General features: G+C 41.1%; 1 protein-coding gene across 1 annotated transcript; it reads right to left on the reverse strand.

Moving 5' to 3' along the window:
• Positions 1–1,745: 1,745 nt before the first annotated feature.
• pcsk2 (proprotein convertase subtilisin/kexin type 2) lies at positions 1,746–26,291 on the reverse strand (the record flags this gene model as incomplete). Its single annotated transcript, XM_079229358.1, has 12 exons — positions 26,106–26,291; positions 24,232–24,336; positions 20,363–20,476; positions 19,740–19,848; positions 18,607–18,644; positions 13,489–13,565; positions 12,489–12,577; positions 11,599–11,774; positions 9,390–9,605; positions 7,514–7,614; positions 5,915–6,142; positions 1,746–2,235 (listed from the first exon to the last, which is right to left on the reverse strand). Exons 1-12 carry the CDS (start codon positions 26,286–26,288, stop codon positions 1,746–1,748), a joined length of 1,926 nt encoding a protein of 641 aa, XP_079085484.1. The 5' UTR covers positions 26,289–26,291.
• Positions 26,292–27,595: the final 1,304 nt, after the last annotated feature.

Below are 27,595 nucleotides of genomic sequence, written 5' to 3' on the forward strand. Positions count from 1 at the left end.
AGCCAAATCAGCAGCAGAGGAAGAAGCTGCTGGTGAGTTTGTGGCCCCAACAGGTCAGAGGTCTACAGAGAAAAACACTGCATTCTGCGTATGTTGCCAAAATATATGATGAACGTGATTGTTCACGCTTCAAGAGTCCGGGTGTGTGAAGCTCTTCTGGATTTTTACTTGATGTAATTCTGCAAAAGCGGCAATACAATTGAAAACCAGGTTCTCATGAGGTACGGTTATGGTTAACGTAATTGTAGCAGTAGCAGTTTAAAAAAAGGTTGAATCTTCCTTAATTAATCACTGATTTATTGTTGCACCGATATGCTACATGATCCAAATCAGACACACCTGCGATATTGGGTTACCAACAGGTGCGTCCCGGGTAGCTAACGTTCTAAACGCTAACGTCTTCTACGACAGTGTTCAGTTTCTACTTTCCTCATTTGGCTGCAGTCGCTGACGTGGCGTTTGTTTTAATCTCTGCCTTGTCTGACATTGTGGTGTTTTATTCTGCTGTTGATTAATATTGCTTTCACCTGCCGGCGGTTTCCATAATTGTTTGTATTTACTGGGGGCCCGTTTTGATTAATTGTCTGAGTTTCATCTCTCTGTGGTTAATTCTAGTAAGGCTACACCGAGGAAGGCGATTGTATATTTAATTTATAATTGGTTTGATGCAAAGTGGCTGCAAAGTGCCTTCTCAAGAAACGGAATTTAATGTTGGTTTGGACATTAGGGCTCGATGATGTTGTTCTTCTCGAGCTTTAACACTTACAAAATAAAAAGAATAAAAGTAAAGCACTAATGTTTACTTAGAGTACGTTATAACCAACCTCTTTTTCATTTTTTTTATCTCAGTACAACTTTACACAAGTCAGCCTGCCTTTACTTTTGACCAAGTAAAATGGATTTTAAATAACAGTTCTTTCACTGTAGCATGATGTTTTAGCACTCTCTTCATCCCATGCCCTGTTTTTGCTCCACTTTTTAGACTATATTTTTCAGACAGAGAAATTGTACTTTTTTTTTTTACTTTTTTTAATGTTATTTAGGCTTTATCATATTCTTTGTTGTTCCCTGTGTACGTTTTGGTCTCTGAAGTGACAGAGAATGGCATCCTTCTTTTACTCAATATCTTTGGTAGTGTGTTGCAAATCACTCAAGTGCTTAAATAAACAGCTAAATAGATTTATTATAGCATACGTCAAAGATTATGAAATATGAACTGAGGACCACAGGCTGCAAAATAAATCACATATTCCTTTTCTTTCCTCCTATATAAACAGTGCATGTCACATAAAAATATAAACGGAAAGAAGTATCACTGCTCTGTTTGCAAGATATTAAACTTTAAGTAGAATGATGCAGAAAATCATTTACAGTCACAAACTGTACAACAGTTGGCAGAAGAGAGGTGCTGGGCAGTTAAAGCAAGAGCAATGGATAGTGGATTATATGTGGTTCAATGTACAATTCTGTAAAGTGTAAAAATCCTGGTGATATAGTTTGCTTTCTCTATGTAGAACATGTTCATAAAGGTTACACTTTTATCATGATTGATTACAAGAAACATTCATTGAAGGTTGGGGGCCTAATTGAAACACTTGATAACAAAAAGCAGAGTGAAGAGAGGTAGACAAAAGGGAGGATGACGAGAGAGTGGGAAGAACTGAGGAAATTTAGTGAAGGATGGAGCAGGATAGAGGGAGGAAGAGAAGAGAAAGTGAAAGGGTTGGCAACATGCAAATGTAACTTTAGTTGTTTTTCCTCAACAAGCTCTTTAGGCTTCTCTCTACAGCCTCATCCAGCTCCTCCTCCAGCTCCTCTTTTTTGGACATGGCGAGTTTGGACTGATAATCACGTACTATCTGGTCTATATAAGGGGCACTTTGTGTTCCGTGCAGCATGAGAGTCCACTCCTTCAGGGCTCCGCGCTGTGGCTCCTCGCCCTGAAAGCCCACCTCCATGACCCAGGTCCCGCGGGGGTCCTCTCCCCAGGTGTGTGTGGTCATGAAGGGCCACTTGTCGAAGCCCACCTTGGAGTCGTCGTCACGGGGCCTTCTGCTCAGCAGGATGGACTTTGTGCCCATGGGCGAGGTCATGTTGATGTTGAGGTCGCCGCGGCGGGTGGAGTTGACAGTGACCACCGCCTGCACGTGCTCCAGGTAGCGGACAAAGTTGTCCTTCCCCTGACAGGCATCAGTGGTGATGGTCAGCACCAGTTTGTTGCCAGACTGGATTTTACTGGAGGAGAAATAGGTAGAGGAAGTAAAAGAGAGAAAAAAAAGTTAAGTATCGGTTAAAAATGAGCAGAAGTCAAATAAAAAGACTCAAATGAAATGGACAGATCACAGAGAGAATAGTTGGGCATCCCTGTAGCTTAGACTGTGAGAGCAGGTGAAAAACATATTATTGTCCTTCAGTCTACATCCTGCCCAGCTCTCCTTTGAATGTCTCTTGAAAGAAAGAACTTGACCTGGTTTTCCTATCGCATCATCCCACTCTGATGGAGAATCAAGCCTCTTTTTTTAACCTGCTCCCTTATTGCACAACAGCAACGATGACTGTCTTGTCTGCTTTCTTTGTTGTGTAATTCATCTCTAGTGGGAGGAATACATTACTATTTGGTCTACAATACATGGCCACCTTTTATATTTAGTGCCACATGTTTGTCACATAATGTTCTAGCTTCCGCCAGTTTGAAGCGCTTTAAAAACAAAATGCTTGTTGTCAAATGTCTTAAGGTTTCATTCAAAAATTAATATTTTTTTTAATTTACTTCAATATAAGTGACAACAATCTAAAGAATATAACAAGGTCTCACTTCAGTTTTGTGCACATCATAAAAATCCACCGAAGGCCATTTGTTAATAAAATACATGTATTGCATGTCGTGTGCACTGGACCACTTCGTATGAGGTGCATGAGAAGATCCGGTCTCTTTTTGTCACGTTGCATTGTTTTCTGAGTGTAAAAGCAGGCTGGTCTAGGTATTGTTGTTGCTTTGTGCTAGAGGAGACATACTGCTGTTCCCATCTCATTGGGTGATGGAAAGAGAGAGTGAGAACACAGCAGGGCCAGGGTGGGGACCAAAGGCTATGAGGAGGCTTAATAACATTATTAGAGGCCGGGGCTGCGCTGCAGGCGGTGGGAAATGGGGGCGGCTGGAAGGAGAAAAGGCAACAGCGACAACACACAGAAACTGAGACGTGGGGAACAGCAGTTTGAAAAATGATTAATAGAGCACTATGCTGAGCACAGAGAGGTGAGTGCAGCGGTGATCTGCAAGGGCTGATGAAGCGAATTACTATTCCAAGAAAAATGGAACGATTCACAGTGGGGTGTTTCACAGGAAGTTACACCATACAATGCATGTTGAGTAATTGGAAGAAACCAGAAATTGAGCCGTTATTCCACTAAAAACACTACATAGATGTAAGAAGGTGGACATAGTTACTGCGACGTCACACATTGGTTTGTGGACAGACGTTTTGAAGCATATTTGGCGTTTTGGCCATAACCATCTTGTTTTTTGTCAAGAAGTGACACAAGAGGGTGGAGCTAAGTACAACCGAACACTGAATAAGACATTTTTAGGGGACCAAAGAGGTTATGCTTTACTCTTGTGAACTGAAAACACACAGTGAAAGGGTTCAAGTTTCCATACTTTTTTCATACAAGGCTGTCAATCACAAGATAGCCACGGCCTAAAGCATACCCTGCATTATCGTCTATTTTACTCTAAATGGGACCATAATTTACAAAATGAACATCATGCTGTATTGAAGAAGACTTGCAAGGATTGAGACCACAAACTCAAGTTTACAATGTTTACTGAGGTAATTAAGTGAAAAGTAGGGTAATTTACCATAGACTTCTATACAACCACACTACGAGTCGCCCCAGTGACTTTCAAGAAAACTTTAGTAATTTTTCTCCATCTTCATTATCATTAAAGGGGCCATTACTGTTCTTGTTTAATTACCATTATTAGTTTATTACCATGTATGATTGTGCCTATTACTAAGTCTGGGGATGAATATCTCACTTTTGACCCCCAAAACAATTGTATGCGCAGCAGACACACGGTTCCCATCAGATAATGCGCGAGAGTGATTACAGCAGTCGGTCATAGAGCAGGGAGAGGGAGGGATGCCTCTGAAGGGCAGCGTAGATTAAAAATAACCCCACTGATGATGAGACGTTCTCCTCCAGCTAGGTAAGCCACAGCCAGCGAGAGCAGCTATCGGATCAATGCTGAGCAGCGTGTTTGCGAGCATGAATATGTTGGTGTTTATTGCTTTTCTCTGGTGATGCACTATCACAGAGGTGGGCTTGTTGTAAATATATCTCTGCCACAATACAGGCAGTGGAAGCTTCGTGGTGCTGCTGCGGAGACAGTGAACTGATAAAAAGACAAAAAACGAGTATTTCACTCTCATAAATACTACCTTTACAATCGGTTATCCTTTCACATATTTATGGTTCGTCTAATGCCACTTTCTGCAATGGAACGTCACAGGAAAAAAAGAAGACACAACCACTCTGCAATAATGATAGCTGGTTAGGTCGTCAGAGATGCAGTAAAAGCTGTAAGACTCCTAGGGGATGCTCTTTTTTATCTGTCATTGTTCTCAAAGGAGGCGCACACACACACACACACACACACACGCACACACACACACACACACACACACACACACTTTCACACCATGTTGCCGTGACTGCGTAGTCTGTGGAGCACTGATTAGAAACTAAAATAAGGCATAACAAGTGTTGATGATTGCAAAAAAACACAGATGCGCCGCATTCAGTCTGCTTTTTTTTTTAAATCTTCACCCACACATTGACACTTTCGCAATGTATATGAAAGCTTTGTGTTCGGTCTCACACATCTACAGTACACATATGATAGCCTCCAACTGGAATCCCTTCCTAGCTGTCAGTCAATCTGATTGACATTGTTTCCAAGGCACGCCATGCTGGGGCGTTTGGGGTGCTCTAATTAGAGTGAATAAGAGGGCTAGCCACAGGAAACCAGGCATCACACCTGGGGATCTCAAAGCCTCAGGATGTGAGGAAGAAGAGGTGAGGGTAGAAAGGATGACAGGGAGCACAGAGAAGGAAGTGAAAGCAAGGCTGTAGATGGAGGAGATGCAGGAAAGAGGATCTGGTGATGCAAGGGGAGATAACATGTAATGTGAGTGAAAGAAAGAAAGATGGGGGCAGAGCCTGACCACTCTACCTAGAGGCCTGACAGCAGGAGTTAACCTTACAGCATGTGAGAAAAATATCTTGTGTTTAAAATCTCAAAGGAATTTGAATAGAATCTACATCTAATACAGAACGAGGACAACTTGAGTCCTCTAAATCGGCGCAGTGCCTCATTATCCTTTAGACCAAATCTCACATGGAATGGGAAGAGTTTGTTTTGCTTTCAGGTGAGCAGACAAACTCTGCACATCATTCTGCATTGAAGGCCAAACATCCAAGTGAAGTAACAATAAGCAATTCTGGACTTTAAATTCCATTCTATTTTGTTTAACAAACTGAAAGATTTTAAATCAAAACAAGATGGCACTAGATGTATTTGTATACAGTTCTGTTGTGGATGTTTACAATAATCTGTCAGACAGATATTCAATTCAGATGTCAAAGAGAAACGCATGTCAGGACATCAGTCTCTGCTCTAACAAATCTGCCTATAAGGACCATCGGACAGTCTGAGCAGCTAATCTAAATATTATAGGGTTATTAAGTAGACTCTCCCATCACAGATATGTTATTGAATTACTCAGTTATTAGATGAGTGTGTCTCTTGTGCTCAGCAGTATTTTTCTTTCAACATCTTGATGGGGACAGTTGCTAATATGTGCCTATGTAATAAGCAGTGTACCAATAAACATGTAGAAATATGACTCACTGGGCATCCTGAATGGATCCGGCGACGCAGTGGAAACGCTCAGGCACAGTTTTCCAGTCCTTGGACATTTTCACCATGCCCCCAGCGTCCAGCACGCCGTAGCCAAACAGGTGGTTGAACTCGAGGCCCACTCCATTCCTCCTCCACTGGTGAACCTCGTCATGGAGCTGGTTCCTCTTGGAGGTCAGGACTGACAGGTGCTGCATGTCTCTCCATGTCAGGTTAGGGCTGGGGCGGACAAACAGAGGCAGGATGATAAAGACAGGATAGAGTGATGGAGGGGAGACGATATTGTAATTTAGAACCAGCAGGCAAGCTAACAGAAAAAAAACAAAAAACATTTAATGATAAATATAAAAAACATCTGATTCATAGATTTGCATTAATGACATGCTTTCAATTGTTTAATATCATAGTGTCTGTACTATGAGGCAGATGGTTGCCTTTGTCTGTGTCTCCCTCCATTATCTCTGCTGTGTGTAGTGACAGCTTTGTTCTGGCTGACTCACTGACTCCTGCCGTTGGTTCAAGTGTGTTTGGGCAGTGAAAAGGCGAAACAGCGTTGTGGGTTATTTGCCGCCGGACAGGGTGAGCATCCGCTCCTCCCAACAGCAACATCATTACTGTGTGTGCTGAGCAAACATCGTTTCTTTACTCAACTCCGCTAACTGGTGTCAGTTAATGGCAGCAGAATGGTGTTAGCCTTTAATGTGAGAAACGAAGCGTCTTGAGAGAAAGCAAGGGCTCTGGGATATGAGAAGCAGCAAATCTCCAGGTTTTATATTTGTCAAATCCATTTAATTATGTGTGGGCGGGTTTACTTAAGTCGCATATTATGTTTTCAATTATTTTCTGATCCAGAAGGGACAATCTGCTCTGAATTCACAAGGATAAAAAAAACAACAACCTCCAACTTGTACCACAGTGTTATATGACACAAATAACACTTGCTTGTACATATTTAAAATATAAGCTCTCACCTTTAGCCTACATACAGTTTACTACACTGTGTTTAATCATCCCTATCTACTGTCTATCTACTGCATGCATATATTAAGTAATACATAAAACATAAGAGCTGGGCCCATCTTATCAGCTTATGAACTATATTTGTCTAGCCTTGTACTGAGATATAGAGAGCACTGATCCAAATGATATGATTTGTGTCCTTGACACAAGCACATAGTCTGTACTTTGTGGGCGACAGAATACATGCTGTTTTGCTTTCCATTTAGCTTACAGTTGTGATAAACAAGCAACTCTGTGAAAAGTGGAGAAATTATTTGTGCTTTTAAGGAGTGTGACAAAAATCATAATAAAGGATCTGAGGTCTGATGAAGATTGATATATGATTGAAATATAAAAGCTCAAGGTTGTACTTAGAAAAATGAATAAATAGAATAACAGTTCTTTCAAATTAAATATTATCCAGATTTAGTGGTTGAAAGCATGTTATTGTGTAATTATGCCTTCTGACTAGTATTTTCTTCAGCAGAGAGGAAATTAATGAGTTATGTATTAATGTTTTGTACAAGCAGTCCATCTAAAGCAATAATCACAAATACGTCAGGCGTGCGGATGGGGCAGTAGAGTGCATACTTAGCCTCGATTGCCAGAGCAAAGACACCAGCGGCCTCTGGAGCTGCTGCTGATGTTCCAGAGTGACGCAGCGTGCAGTTCCCATACAAGTCTGTGGTGGCCTGAAATAAGTAAATCACAGAATCGTTCAGTCTTGAAATAATACATTTTGTACAGTCCCTAAGCTACTAACTCAGACATTCAATATATAATTATCTGGGAAAGCGTTTTCAATTAAAGGACGTGTGCATAATCACAGTACTCCTTTTGCTTTACAAGTTTTAGAGAAAAGATAGAAAAGGAAACAAAGGAGGGTCGAGTGTATAGTGGCTGTACTGTTAGATACACACATCAGCAGACAAGTTTCTATTTACTGAATGAGCATTTCATTATTTAATTTAGGGCTTAATTAGAAGTGATAACAGATTGACTGAAATTAGAGGGGAAACCCTAGGGAAGATCCATGGCTCTGTAAACAGCCAAAGGTGATTTGCATAATCACAAACACAAACACTGCTGCCTTCGTACACTGGGAAACTATTGTACACACATGGTATAGAGGGCCAGCCTGTACCCTCAGATGTCTGCTGTGCAAGCTAAGATACAAAAGCGTTTTTCTTCTTAAAAATAACCATCAAGGTCAGGGAAGTATAAGCATCACCAGTCACGCTTCAGCTGTCTCTCTTTTCAAAGACGGTATGCTCTGTTTTTCTGATTCTGGAGACTCATCCATTCCTTCTGTTTAATGACCGCACACTGGTGACATAAAATTCCAGGTCCATGTTTCAGTTATAGCCCATATGTGTATGTAAGGGTCAGTCACTAGATTAACTTTGGTGTCTCACTTGTTCGCTTGGTTACTTTTCTTTCCACTTCTACAGAAAAACACAGTAAAGCTAATTTGACGCACACACACACACACACACACACACACACACACACGCACGGAGATGCAAGTATTTACTTTTATTTTGTTTTTATAATGCAAGTACTAGACATCCTGATCCACACTACCAATTGGTGGCGGTAACGCACCAAACAGTTGTTTGCCAACTGCCAATAAACCTCAAAGAAGAAGAAGAAGTGGTATCAAAGCCTTTGATACCACGGCGACAGACGCCACGCCGTTGGGTCAATGAACGTGGTCAAATGATAGCGACCCAACTTCTTTCTCTTTCTTTCTATTCTTTCAGGAGGTTCAGAGAGAAGACAGAGGAGGACGAGAGAAGCCCGACATAGGGACCAAACGACGGCGACAGACGCCGCGTCGTTGGGGAAGCGGAATCGTGCTCTAATGGTCGTGATCCAACTTCTTCCTCTTTCTTTCTTTTCTTTTAGGAGGCTCAGAGAGCAGGACGAGAGACGCCGGACGTTGGAACCGAACAAAGGCGACAGACATATTTTGTCAGGATAAAACATATTTTCTCACAATGAGAACTAATAAAAGAGATGTCCATAAAAACATTTTCCTATTTCTCTTAATAACACTACGCTTTAAACGCCATGATCCACACAGTCGGTTATGGCGTCTGCTCTGAGCATCTGAGCACAGCATGATTATGCATCTGGATGTCCAGGAAGGTAATCACAGAAGAGCTATTCCTCCACCTGAACCTTTTACCAATTACAACATAACAGCTTTTTGGGCTTTGTCCCTGGTTTCATCCAATCTTCTGAAAGGCCAAGGAAACAGTGCCTGCTGGACCAACTAACAGTTTAGTCCATGAATGAGGACACATCTTTGAAAGACATTAAACATTACCAAACAGTATTGAGTCGCCTTTGAATGCTAAAAGTGCTCGTACCTATTGGAAAAAGGCAATTTTAGGGACCATGAAATGTCAAAAGGATTTAACTTCAGTCGCACGAAAACACATGTGTACACAAACACACTCACAACGCCAGCCTCTGGGTTCCTCTTGCGGCCGTTGCTGAACGTGGATGCCAGGGTGGAGGAGCAGCTCTCGTCGTACAGGGCGGTGCGTCCGTCATTGATGGCTGAGTTGATGGAGATCGTCCACATGCTCGAGGCATAACCGTCGCAGTTGCAGTCGTCATAGCTACCGCCATCTCCTGATGCCCACACATAGATGCTGCCTTTTCCTCCGCGCCCCTAAAACAACATCGTCATCACAGTTCTGTTGAATGTTGGGAATGTTAGGAACCTGACTGTAAGTATACAGTATCTATCAGTGTGCCCCAGTTTACTAAGAAGAAGAATAACATTTTATTATTAGCATTATGAATTATTTTATTCTATTTTACTGTATTAACATTTTACTTTCATACTTACTTTTACTTTCAACATAAGTTTGGTCAATCACGTGCAAGCACTTTGAATTGCATTTGATTTGTGCGAAAGATTGATTGAACTGAAAATATGTTAAAATATTACACAGCAAATTTGTAGCAAATAGATAAAGGGCTCAAATATATCATTTTCTGTGTAAAGAAAATACAAAAATTGTATATACACAATTTTCTTGTTGTCTATAAAGTGTTTAATAATTGGGCTCACTGACCTCTCAAGTCATCAGCTGTTTGTTGTATATATAATCAAATCAACATGGTGAAGTGAAGCTACTGTGTTTATGTGTGTCTGTTGGCGGGATTCGTGTTTGTTGATAAACATATGGAATAATGATATTGGCATAACAACAAACAAAACAAGCTGAGGATCATTATAAACCTGTGTCAAAGCACATTTAAAGGAGAAATGATGATACTGATTGAATTAGTTTCTCAGATAATTCTGTAGCTTATAGCAACAACCTGACCATCTTTCATATGTAACCAAGATACAGATAAGAATAACCTATGGTTATGACACAACAAATAGACACATGCGGTCCTCCATCTTGTAGCTGCTGGCTGCAGCCTTCTGAGCTTATCGGAGTTATACTATGTCTTATAGCCAAGGAATGATAAAATGAAAGTATTTAGATCCATTTTGTGCAGCATCTTTGCGATGGAGCAAAACACCTTGTGTGCAGTTAAACACACAGTAAAATGGCATCTTTGTTACCGATAGAGGGCCTTGAAACATGAAACAACTGCCTGTGGCTCCATGCAGAGAGCATCCTCTTCACCAAACGCTGCACCTGTTCCTACAAAAGCCCGACGGCTTCCCCAGAACAAAAGATCAAGTGGAGTAAGAGTGGCATGTCCTTCCCTCCCCAATGCTTATTCATGTTGCGCTCTGTTTGATTTGCAAAGACAGGTTTGAGCATTGTCGAGCTTCTCGCCATCTGCCTTCTGTCTCCTGCACAATCCAAACATAGTGCTTTAATTGTGTGCGCAGTGTTATTAATTTCCATTATCGGTATCAATTTGAAAAACCACACGATTATGTTTAAGATGCAGACTTAAAGCCACTCTGTCTGACGCGGTTGTTAATACAACATAATAATTCAATTTTCAACGTTTCCCTTTTTTTGCACAGTGAACATAATGTTCAGCCCACACAGAAGCTTATATAAGTGATCATTAGAATCTAAGAGGCACTACGTTTGAGTGGCTGCTTGATTAGTTGTGTTTACATGATCAGAGATTACAGTTAGCGTTGCTCCTACACAGCTACCCTGCCTGAGACGGGGTCATTTCAAAGCAACCCACATATGCCATGCACAAAGTGCATGATGATTAATCAAGCAATAAATTGGCAGTGGCATTGTTGGCATGGCCCCTCTGTATGAGTGTGTGTGTGTGTGTGTGTGTGTGTGTGTGTGTGTGTGTGTGTGTGTGTGTGTGTGTGTGTGTGTCAAAGACTGCCCTTCAACCAGACAGACGTAAATCTAAATTTAAGATTCAAGCCCTTGTTGGCCGGCCTTGGGAGAGATTTCCCCTTGCTGAAGTGTCCTTGAGCAAGACCAGAATGCCTTATCAGCTCCAGAAGCCCTGAATCTCCACTCTTTTTTGGGGGGCAATAGTTAATTAATAAAAAAGAACATCTGGTTTACAGCAATCAGTCAAACGAAAAGAATAAAGGGAAGCACCTTTGATTTAGTAAAGGGGGACTTGAAACAAGTGGAAAAGATCATTATAATTTCAACCCCTTGCTTTTTATTTCTGAAACCCTCTGCACAGAACGCATGACTTTGCTTTACCTTGTTGACGCCATCCGCCATAGCCTGCAGCGTGAGCTCTCGCGGTCCATCCACCGTCTTTCCGTCATCGGTTGGTCCCCAGCTGGCGCTGTAGATGTCAATAACCTGGGGCATGTGGCTGATGGATGATGCCTCGATAATGTCCGTCATGAAGGGCTGGTCCAACATCCTGATACCTGAAAGAGCAACATCTCCATAAGAATCTGACATACAGATTATGTTTATTGGTTCACTGTATTGCTACTGTTACAGGAACACAGTAGAGTTCAGGGATATATACATGGTTGATTTATAAAAAACATTTCAAATGGTCAGGTTTGCAATATCTAGAGACTGTCAAATGTAGTTGTGTATTGTCTTGTATGTGTGTTTGGACAACCTCTAAAAGTGAAAGTATCTACCAGTACACACACTGCTAAAGCTCTGCTATGCAACCAGACATCTTGGTGAGTTTATTTCAAGAGTGTCTGAGCCGAGCTTGTGTTTGAGTTTGAATGCAATGTGTTTCATGATGTATTGGTGTCTAGACCGGGAGTTAGCCAATTGTGGGTTGTATTCATGAACTACTGAGTGCACCTTTACTACTGTGTTACTCCCAGAGCAAATGTCATGAAAAGTCTCTATGAAAAGGAAACATGGAGCTGTCTGGATTAACGGTGTTGTCATGTCGCTATGTGGACTCTAACTGACCTCTGCAGTCATTTGTGTATTCTATCATTTGAGACACAGTTTAGACACGCTTCAATACCAACCAATGCAAAATTGTTCCTCCACATTCATCTATATTTCCTCCTTAAATCCTACCATTGTCAGAAATATTATTTGCTGACATTGCTGACTGTTTATTGTCATTCATCTGTCCACTGTCTCCACTCAAATATGACACAAACCTGCTACTTTGGAGTTGTAGGCGACTCCCACACCGCAGATGTCGTTGTTGGCTGCTGCAGACACCTCTCCAGCACATCGGGTGCCATGACTGGTGACAGCATAAAGCAAAGAATGCACCTCAGAGGATTTGCATGAATTTACAAAGGATATCTCGCGGTTGAAAGTGTGAGATAAGATTTCCCAGATTAGGTGCAACTCATGATTTAGTTGATTTAGTGCCAGACTAGAATAAGGCAATTTTTAATATAAGAGGTTCAGTATTCATGCCATACATCAATTAAAATAAACACACACTCTGTGACATGTAGAACATTAGCTCATGGAGAGACAACAATATGAACCCATCCATTTATCCATCATCCATTTGAGCACCACTGAATATGTTTTCACATATCAGTGTATTGTGTGCACCATGTAATGTGTCTATCTCTCCATCCCTCCGCTTCCCACAGGGACACTGCAGAGAGTCAACCTCTCTCTCCCAGCATGCTTTGCTACAGACGGGCAGCTATTTATAACAACCAGCTGATTAGCCAGGGAGTTGCACCCGACAGTCAGCAACTGCTACACTGGTGAACCCAAACACTCCCCTCTTACTCCCACACACAGACACACTGGTACATCTGAGCAGATGGAGGCACGGTGGAGGAGGAGAACGAATATATATTCCTCTTTGTTCTGTGTTGCAGTGGATCACCCGGTGTGATTGGGAGACTCCAGGCAGATAAGGCTTTATCAGACAGGAGGTCGCCACTGTGAACACTGCCACTCTGAAAGGAGACCAGACTTGTGCAAGTCCTCCTTTTGTCTAGCTTATCTCCTCCAAGTGAGCATGTAAAAATAGGTATTATGTGTTCTATTGTGTTGTGTTGGACACCAGCTCTGTTTATACTGCACCATTATGTCCTAATGGAACTATGTGAAGAGAAAATCAATAAAGGCGAGCTGCCAGACTCCAGGGAGAGCACACACAGAGTATGCATGTGGGGTCAGCTTTACCTGTTGAACCAGTCGTCTGTGTAGCGTGGAAATGGGTACGGGTCGTTGCTGCTGAAGTCATAGCTGGCATCGGCATTCTGAAAGGACCAATTGGATGCATTTACAAAAACAACAACAGCATCAAGATAGAGAAACAAAAGGAGAGAAAGCCGAGAGGAACATTTCCCTGGTGATGTGCTGACCTTATCACCGCCTGCTCTGTCATCTAGATGTTCTTTTGATTAGGTATACCTGGGCTAACTATAACTAACCTGCCTGGGAACTACACACGTCTGTGAGCTCATGGTTTATTTGCTCAGGCGGATGCGTCTGGTTCTCCTCCACTTTGGACAATCGCAACCGTTTCTGTGTTGTGCTGTGTTTGAGACAAAGACCGTAAAAAGGAGCGCTAGTGAGTCATTTTTTAAAATATCCAACTTATAATACACTCGCTCATGACCCTCATGATCCGGCATATGACCCCAAGTAAAAACACACTGGTATATTGTTTGTTTATCATATTATATTGCAAATGTATTTTAAATTGGTCTTATACTATTGCACTGTTTATTGCCATGCATCATTCACCAATTCCTTGTATCTGCAAACATACTGAATCCTTTCTGATTCTAATTATGCTATGCTAAGTTAACCAGCTGCCAGCGGTAGCTTCATATTAACTTCGACATGAGAATGTTATCGATCTCTTATTACCAGGGAATAGGTGTATTTTGCAAAATGTCTTTTTTTATTCAATTTTAGATGTTTTCTTAAATAAGGTTGATTGAAACAAACTACAAATCCTTTCCTCTGCGGCGATACTAGAATAATGTGTGGTCACAGCGGGGATTTTGAGCTGAGAAAATAATGGCCCAATCACTGCCAGCATTTAATTCCACATGGCCAAAAGTAATAGGATCAGAATGAACGGCAACGGAAAAGCAGGAGAAACAAGACGCAAGAGACACACATCTGCCAGAGAGACATTAATGCCGTCCATCTAATTACCAGAATAGCCATGTCTGCAGGATCAAAAACACACACACACACACACACACACACACACACACACACACACACGCACACACACACACACACACAATTGGATTCAAGATTCAACAGACTAGTCTACAGACAGTCTAACACGTGTTGCTCTTTCTGTAACACTCTTCCAAAGCTCATTCAGGCGACTGCAATGATCTCTCCTTTACCCGCCACTCATGCCCCTTGTTGTGGTGTCTATTTTTCTCCGTAACAAAGTAACAGGTGCTTCATGTGGTCATGAGCACGGAGAGGCCACAGCCGTGCTCATAGAACTGAACACACATCAGAACCATCTGGGGGCTGTTTCCACGCACAGGACCGACAGCTCTGCTGGCTGACATTTAGAAGAGATGACTCAGTCAGCGACAAAGAGAAAGCTAAGCGGCAAAAGCTTCCTGATCCAATGGAGAAACATTGCAATTATCACGATGTGAAGCAGGTGACTCGAGGAAAGTAGCGACACGTACGGCGACTGGGGTGCACAAGGAAGTGGCGATAGAGATGTGGTTGTATAAGGAGTTGTGTTGATAATACAAGGGTAAGTGTCATCTTAACCGTTTCTCTCATTTGTGATAAATTATACTTCTCTCTTTTTTTACACGCATGTCAAAGAAACAATAAAAAACTAAAAAATATATATAATATACAAATTGGCTTGTAATTGTTATCATTATTCACTGGTAAATATTTTTCAAGAGAGAACATGCTGCTCCCAAACAGGCTGTGTGCTCACGTCACGAGCAGGAGTGTGTGTGTGTTTTTTGTTCATTAAATTGAGTGAAAAGTGCTGAGTCCTAGTAATACATGACCCGGGGGCCTGTCCATGAATCACTTGCTGCGCTTCTCAAGCTCATATCTCCTGCTATCAATCAGACTCTGTTCTTCCTCTGGTGTCCTGTGAGTGACCGTGGTCAGAGTAATGGATCGTGCAGAGTCCCCGCCACCTCACCTTTTCCCCAGCAACCCTTGTCTGTTCACCGTCCTCGAAGCAAATGACACTTGAGAGAGCAATGACTCAAAGCTGCTCTAGCAGAGGCCGTATGCTCTGTTTTTTCTCGAGATAAAGTAAAATAAAAAGTTTTTGGAATGGAATTAATTATGTACTGTACTTAAGTGTAACTTCTGAAATATTGTACTTTACTTTAATATTTCCATGTATGTTTCTGACGTTTTTAACTTCTAGTCCACTACCTTTCAGGGTATTGTGCCTTTTACTCCACTACATTCATCTGAGAGCTGCAACTACTGGTTCATTTCCTTATTTTGGTTTTACATGAAAAAAAATATGATGTTCATAATATATTCCTTCTATAAAACCTTTTGGTTTGTGACACTTACATAACAACAGTGTGAGTTGCTAGCAGTTCCACCAAATACCAATTTTCACTTTAAACTTCTCAGACGGTTTCATTTAAATGACACGGTCATGGTCTACCAAAAAATATCCAATATAAAAAAAATGCAAAGATGAAAGAGAAGTAATACAAATTACTTTGTTTGTATCATCTCACAACACCCAGGTTGAGCTTGTGACCCTTTAACTGAGCATGACATATATAATAATACATCATTAATAGGAAACACTTTTATGCAGAATGAGTACATTTTGCTGTACTTCTGTACTTTAACAGAAGTAGGATTTTGAATTTAGCACTTTTACGTGAATTTGAGTATGTTTGTTGTACTGATGTTTACTTGAGGTAAAGGATCTGAGTACTTCTTCCAAAATAATTTGAAGCCTGTTTTAGTGGATTTTTTATTTTTTATTCCTGACTTATTATATATGTTGATAACACAGTTGACTAAGTGCAGACAAAACATCCTCATGTTTTTCTTTTAGGGCCATTCACCATGTTATCATGGCTGACTTCATTTCTCCATTTGCTACTGATAATTCGGTCGACAATCTGGGAGAGCGGATGCAGGATTGCTGTATACTGTGTCCTTACTTGGAATTCCTTTGCAAGATACGTTAGTCCCATGCAAGAAAGTTTTTCATAAGGTCCAAGTATATAAGACAAAGGTGTCCTTCTATCTACTAAGAATAAAAGTTGCGAACATCAATTGAAGCCGTTTCCAAAGTTTGAAGAGTGCCCAGCTCTGTAAATCTCTCAACATAATGTTATCAACACTCACACTATTTTGCTCTCTCGCTCCGCCTCTCCTACAAAAGCAACATATGAGATCAACTTCATGGTAATGTGAGATAATAACATGTTGTTGGGTGTACTTGCACAAATCCTCTTTGAGACAGAATAAAAAGTAATCTTCTGATTAATGCTGCCTTCACTCCAAATATTTTAATAGCCTAAAAGTATTTATCAGGTGCTGGCAAGTATGGAGATGAAAAAATGAGTAACTGCACACTCATAGAGCCGTTGCAGGAATTGGGTCAAACTCAGGATCATAATTCTATTATAATGCAATCCAACCAGATTTCCTCATTTGTATTCACAACAGAGATGCTTCTGATATTAAATACTGTGCAACGTAAGAAATACACAATATAGTATATCTGCTATTATATCGCTCCACCGCATAATACAATTATCTGTAGGGATATATTTATTGGATTGGATTACATTAAAAAGTGTTAAAGTAGTATAACTTGTGGCATTTTCAGGTTAATAAGCCATGGAATTGTTCTACCAAGTTAAACAATGTCTTATCTCAGGTCACACAATCTTACACTTAACTCACCATATCAACATATTTTTTACGTTATTGCAGTATGATCATCACACCAAATAGGTGATCTTAAAAAACACGAATGCCCTTCCATAAACTAACATGTTTTTGTCCAAGGCTGATACACATATACACACACACAAAAAGATCCACAACCACACAATCGATTTAAATCTAACGGAAAAACGGGATGAAACACCAAGATAACGGAAACAAAAACAGGATTACATACACAGCGTCTCTCTCTCTCTCTCGCTCTCTCTCGCTCTCTCTCTCTCTTGCACATGCGCATACAAACACGGCCTATGGATCTATGGCAAGGCAAGGCAAGGCAAGTTTATTTGTATAGCACATTTCAACAACAAGGCGATTCAAAGTGCTTCACATAAAACCATTAAAAGCATCAAAACATAATGCAGATTTAAAAACAGTTAAGAAAACATTAAAACAGTCAAAAAGCAAAATAAAAGTAGAAAAAGCAACATAAAAAATAAAAGTTGAATAAAAGTTGCAGTGCAGTTTAAGAAATAAAATGCAGTAGTGAGATGAATGCACAGCATGATAGAGCATGCTCCGTTATCACCAGTTGAGACTGAGTGTTATTTTTGGGCCAAGGCTCATCTCTGTTCATAGACAAGAAACAGGCAAACATAGTGGTAAGTTGCCAGAGAAAAAAACAACACTTATGCAAGCCACTTTTAAAAGGATCACATAGTGTGCACAAGAGCTGAGGCGGAAAAACAAAACAGAGATCCCACTGCGCCGATGTAATCTTTATTACTTCTGCAAATCAGTGAGAAAGGTACACAAACTGCCGGCATTGCTAAATAAAATTATCATTAAAAAGCATGGATATAATTGTCAAAAGGGGGTATTTTCTAAAAAACGAAAAGGACCACTCTTTTCATAGCGCCTCCGTTTGTCTGGAAGGTTTATTTGAACGTCCTGGATTGAAGACGACGGCACAATGCAGCTCCACTGACAGAACTGCAAATTATGTAGTCAAATCAAACTAAGCCTTCTGCATTTCCATGTTCCATTTAGCAATCCCTCTTGTCCTTTAAGGTGTTTTATCAGTATTCTGGAGATAGAGCGTCACATTATGCAGCGCCAACTACCCTGGCATTATCTTTGCTTGTGACAGATCGGCCCGCCATTGTGCCTGCCACAGTGCAGTGTGCATTAACATTAAACAGCTTGGCTGGCCGTCTGCCTGTCTCTGAGTCCTCCGGGAATACAAGGAGACTCGGCAGCCATGAAGGCAACGGGGAAAGCACCTGTCACCGCCGATGGCACACCACACATGAAAGCCCATGAAAGCCAGCACCTGAACCCCTGCTTTACTCATTACTAGCACTTCATGGAAACGAAGGAAAGTATGAAGTTCAATAACACTGGAGTACTCACATAATTTGATGCCAGGTCTGGATGTAGATAGTCGATGCCTGAAATGTGATGTTGACAGTTATCAGAGGGTGTGCTTTACAGAGGATAGTGTGACCTCCAATGTCTCGTTGCTGTTTCACCACCGCTTCATATTTATTCGGTTTGGTTCTTAATAACACAACAAAGAAATACAACATAACGGAAACAATTAGTTGAGTAAAGCTGGTTTTGTATCATGCAATGTGGGTGGTAGGGGCAAAATAATGATGTTTGGCCTTCCTCTGTGTTGCTGGCGCCTGGAGCGCCCTGCTCATTTGACGACGACAAGAATGGTATAATGTGATATCATGCAATTTATATCTCTGTGCTTTCAACATATAGAAAATACAAAAATTGAAGTCAAGCTTACTGTTTTGTTTCTGTTTATTTTCAAGGATTATTTTTACTTTATTATGCTTAGTTCTACATTGTGATATTGTATTAATGCATTGTTATGTACTACCTACTTAAACACCTTATTCCTAAATATCCTATTGTACTTATACTGACAATAGCTTTATATAGGCAGTATAAGGTCATATATATATATATATATATATATATATATATATATATATATATATATATATATATATATATATATATATGTACCATTTTAAAAGATATAATTCAAGATAGGAAGTAGGTGCAGGCCTTGCATTCACAAGTGTATCACACCTGGTTGAAAGTCTGAGACATTTTACCAGCCGTACAGTAACACAAATTCTTCAGAGTAAAAGCTGACAAAAATGCATACAGATTTGCTTTTACTTATGAACTGCATATTTGGTGATTTTCATTTACAGATGACAGAAATGATTAAACGCGGAAATGAAAATGCTTTGAAAATGAAAATGCTTTTCATTGCACAGTAACAGCTTTGTTGTTGGTCTTATGTCTTACATCACAAGTTGTGACTCCAACAGAGAATGACAAGTCAATCTGAACAGTTACATATTTTTCAAAAGAAAAGTATCAGTGGTCACCGTTCATAATCTGAAAAGCAAACTTTTCTGACTATATTACTGTATATTAAACAGATGTGAACAAAGAAATGAATCAAATCAGCACGACAAATATATGCATGTATAGCTGTGTGTTTCCATCACACTCACCGTCGTCCATAATTGCGATGGTAACTCCTTTGCCCGTGTAGCCCAGGTGCCAAGCTTCAGCCACATTAAGATCCAGCCCAGGGGTCCCGTCTGCTTGGCCTGTGTTTACCTAATCACTCAGACAATATGGAGAACATCCATGACTCACAGCACCCTGGTGAGTTGGCATTAGAAAATTAGTCAACATGTAGGATATGTGTGTGTGTGTGTGTGTGTGTGTGTGTGTGTGTGTGTGTGTGTGTGTGTGTGTGTGTGTGTGTGTGTGTGTGTGTGTGTGTGTGTGTGTGTGTGTGTGTGTGTGTGTGTGTGTGTGTGTGTAAGGAAGAGTGAAGGTGAGAAGAAGGGAAAGTAAATGTCAGCGATACGACACGCCAGATGACTGACAGCAGGCTTGCCGCGGCATAAAAGTCACGCTTGCCAGTTAGGGTAAACAAGAGGGGAGGAAACTAAGCGGCATGAATGCAGCGATGAGATGGCTCGGATAGTATTGGCAAGGCTAATTAAAGAATGAATAACAACGTTGATTCGGAAAGTAGTGGGGAATATGCCTGGCCTGAGTAATTAAGGTGGGTTGGGGCTGAAGGTCAGGCGGCGTACAGGCGGCCGCTTGCCTTATTACTCACCAGATACCACTGTTTCGAGAATAGAGGGTCACTCATGTTGACTTCAATATCATTGATATCTCTGTAGCCTCGCTTTTGACGACTAAAACCCTCTTGCTCAAAGACATTCTTCACCTGGGGACAAAAGCAAAAGAAGTACCAGGTCAGGATCTATTTAAAGGCGACACGTTAACTCACAAATCCTCTTCTCAAAGAATCCAAAGAGCAAAATGAAAGTGCACACCAGTGAAATTAGAAATGGGATTTAATATGATGGGTGAGATGTAGGCGTGTGCGCTGGAAATCAGCAGACCCAGCTGTGCTCTACTGTACAATGAAGGTAGAACATCATGTGAATCAAAAGGACTATTCTTTTCCTCCTAATCAGGGACGCTGCAGCTGGAGCCAAGGCTTCCAAACTCACCTGTCACACAAGCAATGTAGTTTTTTTCTCCTCCTATTAGTAAGTTTTCAACAAAAAGCGACAGCAATGACACTCACAAATACAGTTGTGTTACTTTGAATCACCAAAGAGACTTACAGGCAGTTGAACAGCTGTGTTTTAGATTACAAATGCTCACTGAAAGCTGCCAAAGCACCATTTACCAAGCAGTAGATGATAACATAGGACATAAATGATGGGGATAAATGTCAGGAAATGTAGGTTCTCGATTGCTTGGCTGCTGTCATCAAAATGATTGTGTGTCTCTGACAATGGTGTATTTCCGTTTCTGATACATTTAGAAATTAAGCCAACAAGAACACCAATATTTCACTGTGTTCATCTCTATCTGCAGTTAGGACAACGACAGCAATCAACGGTAACCAATCGATTCAACCGTACTAATTTGAAATCACATCCGGTTTCCTGTGAGGTTTCATCAAATAGGCACCTTCAAACATTTAGTAAAACTGAAGAGGTTGAGGAGCGGTAAAGGAAGCATTAGTCAGTTGATCTATTTCAGTCAGGTAATACCTAAACCAAGCCTGAAGTGAAGTTCTCTGTTGGAAATGTATTGCCAACTATCAAAAAGGTTTCAAGGGCAATGATTGCGTTTGAAGGTGTAGGTCCTTTTTTGACTCTTTATGTGTGTAGGTGACCTGAAGAGACTGCTTGACTTTATTTACTTCAAATAAAATAAATACATATAACATAAGCGTTGCAGAAAATAAAAAAAATTATGTCATGAAATAGTTATGCTAATGCTAAACATATATATATTTCCACAGTGTCAAAGCTAGATTTTCAAAACAAGTCACTGAGGCTACATTTTCCTTTTGTGCTTACCTTCACTCGAGTGTGACGTGAGAGAAACAGGCATTGTCCGCAGTGTTTACCACCACAGATAAGAGAGCACAGTACTTAAGATGGCCTTTTAAAATGGCCAAAGCCTATTCATCCAGATCTTTCTTTTATGGCATACTTTACGCAATCAGGAGGCACACACACTGTAAATCAACACGAGTCATTTAAATGACACGTCACTTCTGAGGAGAATACAATCACTATATTTGCATATATAGACATCTTCTGTCCTTTTTTAATTGGCCTCATGTTACATTTGTCCTCAAACTACTAGGGAAACTACCAGCACTTTCTACATTATCCCCCACCCTGCTCTCCATCCATCATCAATTTATTCCATCACTTGGCAGGAAAGCTGGTATTTCCCTTGAGACAGCATGTCATACTGCCCACTCACAACATCAAACAGTGCCCATGCACCACCATCACTCTTCGCCTTTGCCCGCTGCCGGCTCACAACTCACAATGCTCCAGTTCACTTCAAATAAAAGAGCTGTGCTGGCTATCTCCTTGTCCTCATTTTCCTCCAGGCTTTCCTAAGCATGTGTCTCTCAGGGTCAGGGGATGCTGCTCATTCACAAAGATGCATTCTATTTACCACCTTTATTTATTTCTCACTTACTTCCTCGTAGGCCTTAAATAGATTTGAATGTATTTGTGAAGTAGAAAAAAAACATGGGAGGGAGGAACCAGGGATGGATGGATGGTTTGGGTGAAGGCACGGATGTGTGGATGAATAGACGTCTCTTTTGAATCAATGTGGGACATGAGATGTAAAAGGACAAGGAAACATAGAGAAAGATGCAGAGGAATACAAGGAAAAGCTAGTGGGTGAGTTAGAAGTGGGTCAACATGTTCCACTAATGGAGTCCAACAAATACCAGGGCTTCTGCGACCCTAAGAAATCCATCCCTTACACTCAACACTGCATTCAGGGCTGCTGCTCAATTAGAGTTTACTCATTGTATATCAGTGTGTATGGACTCCTTTAAATAAAGAAACCATTAACAGATCACTACAAATGTCAAATCATTTTTCCAACCTTTAAAATACTGTTTCGATGTCTAAATGTCAGTATGCAACAGAATATTTCCCTTCTTTTTGACATAACTGCATGTGTAATACTGAGATATGTCCGCCGTACCGCCTTGAAACATGGGAGGAAGACACTTCAAAATGATAAACAGGCAACATTAAATCAGACAAGCTGACCTGATCCTTTCTAGAGATGCACAGAAATCAATAACTGCAGTGTCGCATATGAGCATGTCAAGCATCTGATTAAAACCCAGCATCTGGAACTTAGACCTGCCCATGTCCGTGCTGTCTCACTTTCATTAAATGTATTAGCTCGGTGGAGTGGCTCGCATTTATTTTCATTAGCACCTCTCACAACTGCAATTAGAGAGGTTAGCTAATTGTCTGCAGCAAGAACTCCATTGTCACCGACTCCAACGGTGGACAGAGCTAAACACGCAGAGCTCAGCTGTTTTTTGTTTTTATTAAAGGCTTGGAGACACGGCAGATCTTTGTCTTTTCATATTATATATGATATGTATCATTTCCAATGCAAATACAGTACCACTGCTACACCGACAACCATCCATCCTCTACCACGCATCCGGGGTCAGGTCGCAGGGGCTAAACCGGGGCTTCCAGACATCACTCTCCCCAGAAACATTTTCCAGCTCATCCTTAAGGACCCAGAGGCATTCCCAGGCCAGACGAGATATACAATCTCTCCAGTGTGCTCTAAATCTATCCTTGAGACTCTAAACTAGGCCTATTTTATTTGTGCCCTATCAAACCTTTCATAGGAAGGGAAATCTTATAAGACATAAATGTGACATTATAAGGAAACAAATTCAAAGCATTTATTTTCTAAATCTAAAACTATCACCAAAAGGCACCTCTATGAAAGGTAATTTAAATTAGTGAGTTAGAGTTGGGTATTGAATAAGTGGCATTCCACAGGGTTCGACTTGACAGTTTATATAACAAACACTATCATTGGGACCAAGGCTTCTGACATCATCATCATCATCATCGTCATCACCGTCGTCATCTGTACACCACAACATTTTCAAAAAAACAGATAATACTCACACAGTTCACACTCCATACAAAATGATTATTGGTGCGCATCAACATCAGCATTATAAAGCAATACTCCCTTCATTACAGATATTCCCTGCTTTTGAATTTGATTTACACCACCCTCATGCTATGTTTCTTTCTCCATCTCTTATTGAATAATATGTCCATCCTCATGATGTTGGCTTCTCTTTACAATAAGTTCTGTATTTATTAATTTATCTATAGCTTTTGATGACATGGTCTGTCCCCGGTGAGCTCTGTTTGCTCTGAGTACGTTTAGTGTTGCGCTGCATTCTAGATGGACATTGTCATGCACAGTAAATGGGGAGCCACGCTCTCCTAGGCAGATGCAAACAGTAGACACGAAGCGTGCTTTTCTCACTGTGCATCTGTGTGTGTGTGTGTGTGTGTGTGTGTGTGTGTGTGTGTGTGTGTGTGTGTGTGTGTGTGTGTGTGTGTGTGTGTGTGTGTGTGTGTGTGTGCTTACCCTGCGGTCTTTTTGGAGCCGCTGTCTGCTGTGGGCACTGCGTTTGCTCCGCCTCTTTGAAGTGTCCTGAGGATAGAAGTGAAAGAGCCCCTCTCCAAAGGAAAGCTGGATAAAAAAATTAAATAAAACAAGAGATGGAAGAATGATCAGGAGAAGAAGCAGAGATGAGAACATAGGCAGCAAGCTACACAAATATTCTACAAAATATTCTCCATAAATGGAGGAGAAGGAGAGCAGATCCTCTTCCACTGATTCCCTGTCTTTTTAACAATGATCTATATTAAGGCACTGAGGAACAGTGCTTGAATCCACCATAATAAATCACAAGGGCAGGGAAATGAGATGCATCATCCAGAGCTTTCCCTCCAGCACTGTGCACAGATTAAAGACTCCCTTATGCTCCTAACAGCCAGGGTCAATCCTCAGAATAAACGCTTTCAGATGCGCCTGTCAGATCTAATGTGAAAAAGAAATGATCATGGAAGAATGAGGATTATCTTTCTTCCACTGCTCTTGAATTATATCGCTGTTGCCCCAAACATGTATGCTGATGTAAGATCTCGTCCTCTCTCTTTTATCTCTCTTTGTGCTCACATGTGTGCGTCTCAGTTCTGGGTCCTGGTCTAGTTAATTAAGCAACAATAAAAGATAATTCAAACGACACAGACATTGTTTAATGATGCATATCCCATTAAGACAAATATAGCTGCAGATTACATAACCTGGGAGGCAGGGAGGCAGTGGATGGGGTGGGGGTGGTCTAGAGCAACAAGGAATGATACTGGTGATGCTACGCAACCACCACACAGAGATTATTTTAAGATTGAAAAAACGTTTTTGTTATTGTGGAGGTGAAAAAGAAAAAAAGAAAAATTCCCATTCAGAGCAGCGCAGACAGCCCTCTGTTCACTGCTACGCCTCACTGGCTATGGCTCCGGCCAATTTCACCCACACATTTATTTTGACATGTGACAAGACACACACACTGTCAAGGTATTATTTCTATTGGTCTGTCATAAATGGGTTGTTATGCATCTTTTGACGTTTTGCGTGATGCGTGCTGCATTTGACAAGCTATACTTAAAAAAGACATATTGTTTCAGGTGTCTGCAGGGAAGGCCATGTATATCACGTTATGCAATCGGAATACACTATGTAGCCTACTCTGTGTGTGAGTGATAGACAATTATGTCTTTTTAGAAATGTCATAATGTCATGTTAAAATGGATCCCTTTAACAAACCAGGCACGAAGAGCTATTCAACGTAAATAAATGTAAAAAAAACATCCTCATCCATTAAGTTAATGGTATTTAATGACTTAACTTAACATTCAAAGATTGGAATTCATAAAATTCTCAACTTCATGTTGTGAGAGATGTAATGTAAAAAAAGAAGAAGCATATTTTACACAAAATATTCACACAAATATTATATTTCACACAAAAAAAAACACGCTTTGTTTTCTTTATTTTCTTTATGGACACTGACGTTGGATGTTTGGCAACTTTGAGTCCCCAGGGCCATAGGCCGATGGGCAACCTAACCAGGGCTTGTGTGAATGACGTCATCAAATTAGACAAAAGTGTAAAGAAGTCAAACAAAAATAAAATCATGAGAAGCCTTAGTATTGTTATAAGCTGCTGGACTGCTAGTGTTGCTAAATACGGTATACGCTAGTTTGACCATTTCAAACATCCATATCTATTTTATGGATAGAAACGTTGCCATATATATTTATATTTTAGCATTTAATGCATCATTTTGATTTAGAATAATAAATCACAATTTTTTTTTAAGTTTTCCCTCGGGAGAAAAATAAAAAGAAGCCGATAGTGCAAGCAATACGTGACAATTTCCCCCGCGCACCCCATACCTTTCGGGCACTCTGGAACCCATGTTGTGTTGCAAGTTGGTGCGCCTCATCCTGTGCGTCCTCGTGCAACTGAACCAGTAGATGGTCCGTGAATGCACCTTCTGCAGCCTGTGTCGCAAGTAGCAGCGCGTTCAGCAGCACTATACATCCCACGGCTGTCCCATGGCGGGGAGATCCACGCATCGTGTCTGGCTTGTGTCAATCCGCCTGCCTGGCCGTCGAGGTGGAATCAGTGTGCTGGACTGCTCCTCGCTTAAGATGGGAGGAGGAGGAGGAGGAGGAGGAGGAGGAGGAGGAGGAGGAGGAGGAGGACGTGAAGAGGGTCGAATCAAAGCTTTTGCGGACGCATCTCACACGTCGTCAGCTGATGAGACCACTGGAAGTTGTCTTTCGCCGAGGTGGAGCCGCTCCTGCTGCGTGCTGCTGAGAGTGGGGAGGTTGTGTGTTTTGGACCAAACCTGCATCCTCAGCTTTGTATCTCTCCTCTTCTCTTCCTCCTCCTCTTTCTCATCGGTAATTCATTGACCTTACTCGCTCGGGTAGTTTCTGCTCGTGACGTCGTACCAATGGGCTCCGGCGGGTGTGCCCCGTTGTTTCCTCCCCCCGGATGAGCTTTTCAGCACCTTGAAGAATTCCTCCCATCAACCTCACATTTGATAGGGATTTTATTGATTAGTATCTGATGCTGGCATCATTAAAATGGATACGTGTTCACATTATATCCCAACAGGGACTAGTGTGCCATACAGCTCATGGTGACCTTTTTGAGGGAATATCCCTTTAATGAAATATAATTCCTATAGGCACAATTATACAACATAGCCTATTACTCAGCCTGCAATCCTCTCTCTGTTTTTAAAGGACACACCTCTATTACGACCAGCCTGACCTTTTTTTTTCTTTTTTCGAATGTAAGAACAGTCCCATTTGACTATAATTGGTGATTTGGAGGTGGACAGCAGGTTGTTAGAAGGAACCCTGCGGAAATACTTCTCTTACTAAGGCTGCTCATTAAAGGACTCCTGCTCTCTGGCTTTCGACCTGCTTCCCTGCTGCTCTATGATACACGCATGGGTTACAGGGCTGCTGCAGACTATAACAGTGATGTGCAGACGTGAAGAAGTAGAGAGCAAGAGGGAGAAATGTGTTCCTGTGAGTGTGATGCTGTTAGGTTCCCTGATACAGACAAGGTTCAGTGAAAAGGGGCATATTTGATGACTGCTGTACAGCTGGTCTTTTCAGTTCAGCCATAAGGACTTGACAGCGGTCACCTAAAGCGCCATTGTCCTGGTTTAAATAAAGGTGCCCTGAGCCCATTTCAGAATCAGCAGCTTCTCCAATTAACAGAACTCTGAATGTGTTTTAATACATAAGCATGTGAACTTTGCAGCAGGATGTTTTTGATTTTCTACTTTCAATTTAACACCGCTGTTATTATGTTGGAATTAATTGTCAGCCCCTAAAACCCACATTGTCTCGTTGCATGACTG

Source organism: Taurulus bubalis (assembly GCF_910589615.1).
Source record: "Taurulus bubalis genome assembly, chromosome: 14".
NCBI lineage: Eukaryota > Metazoa > Chordata > Actinopteri > Perciformes > Cottidae > Taurulus > Taurulus bubalis.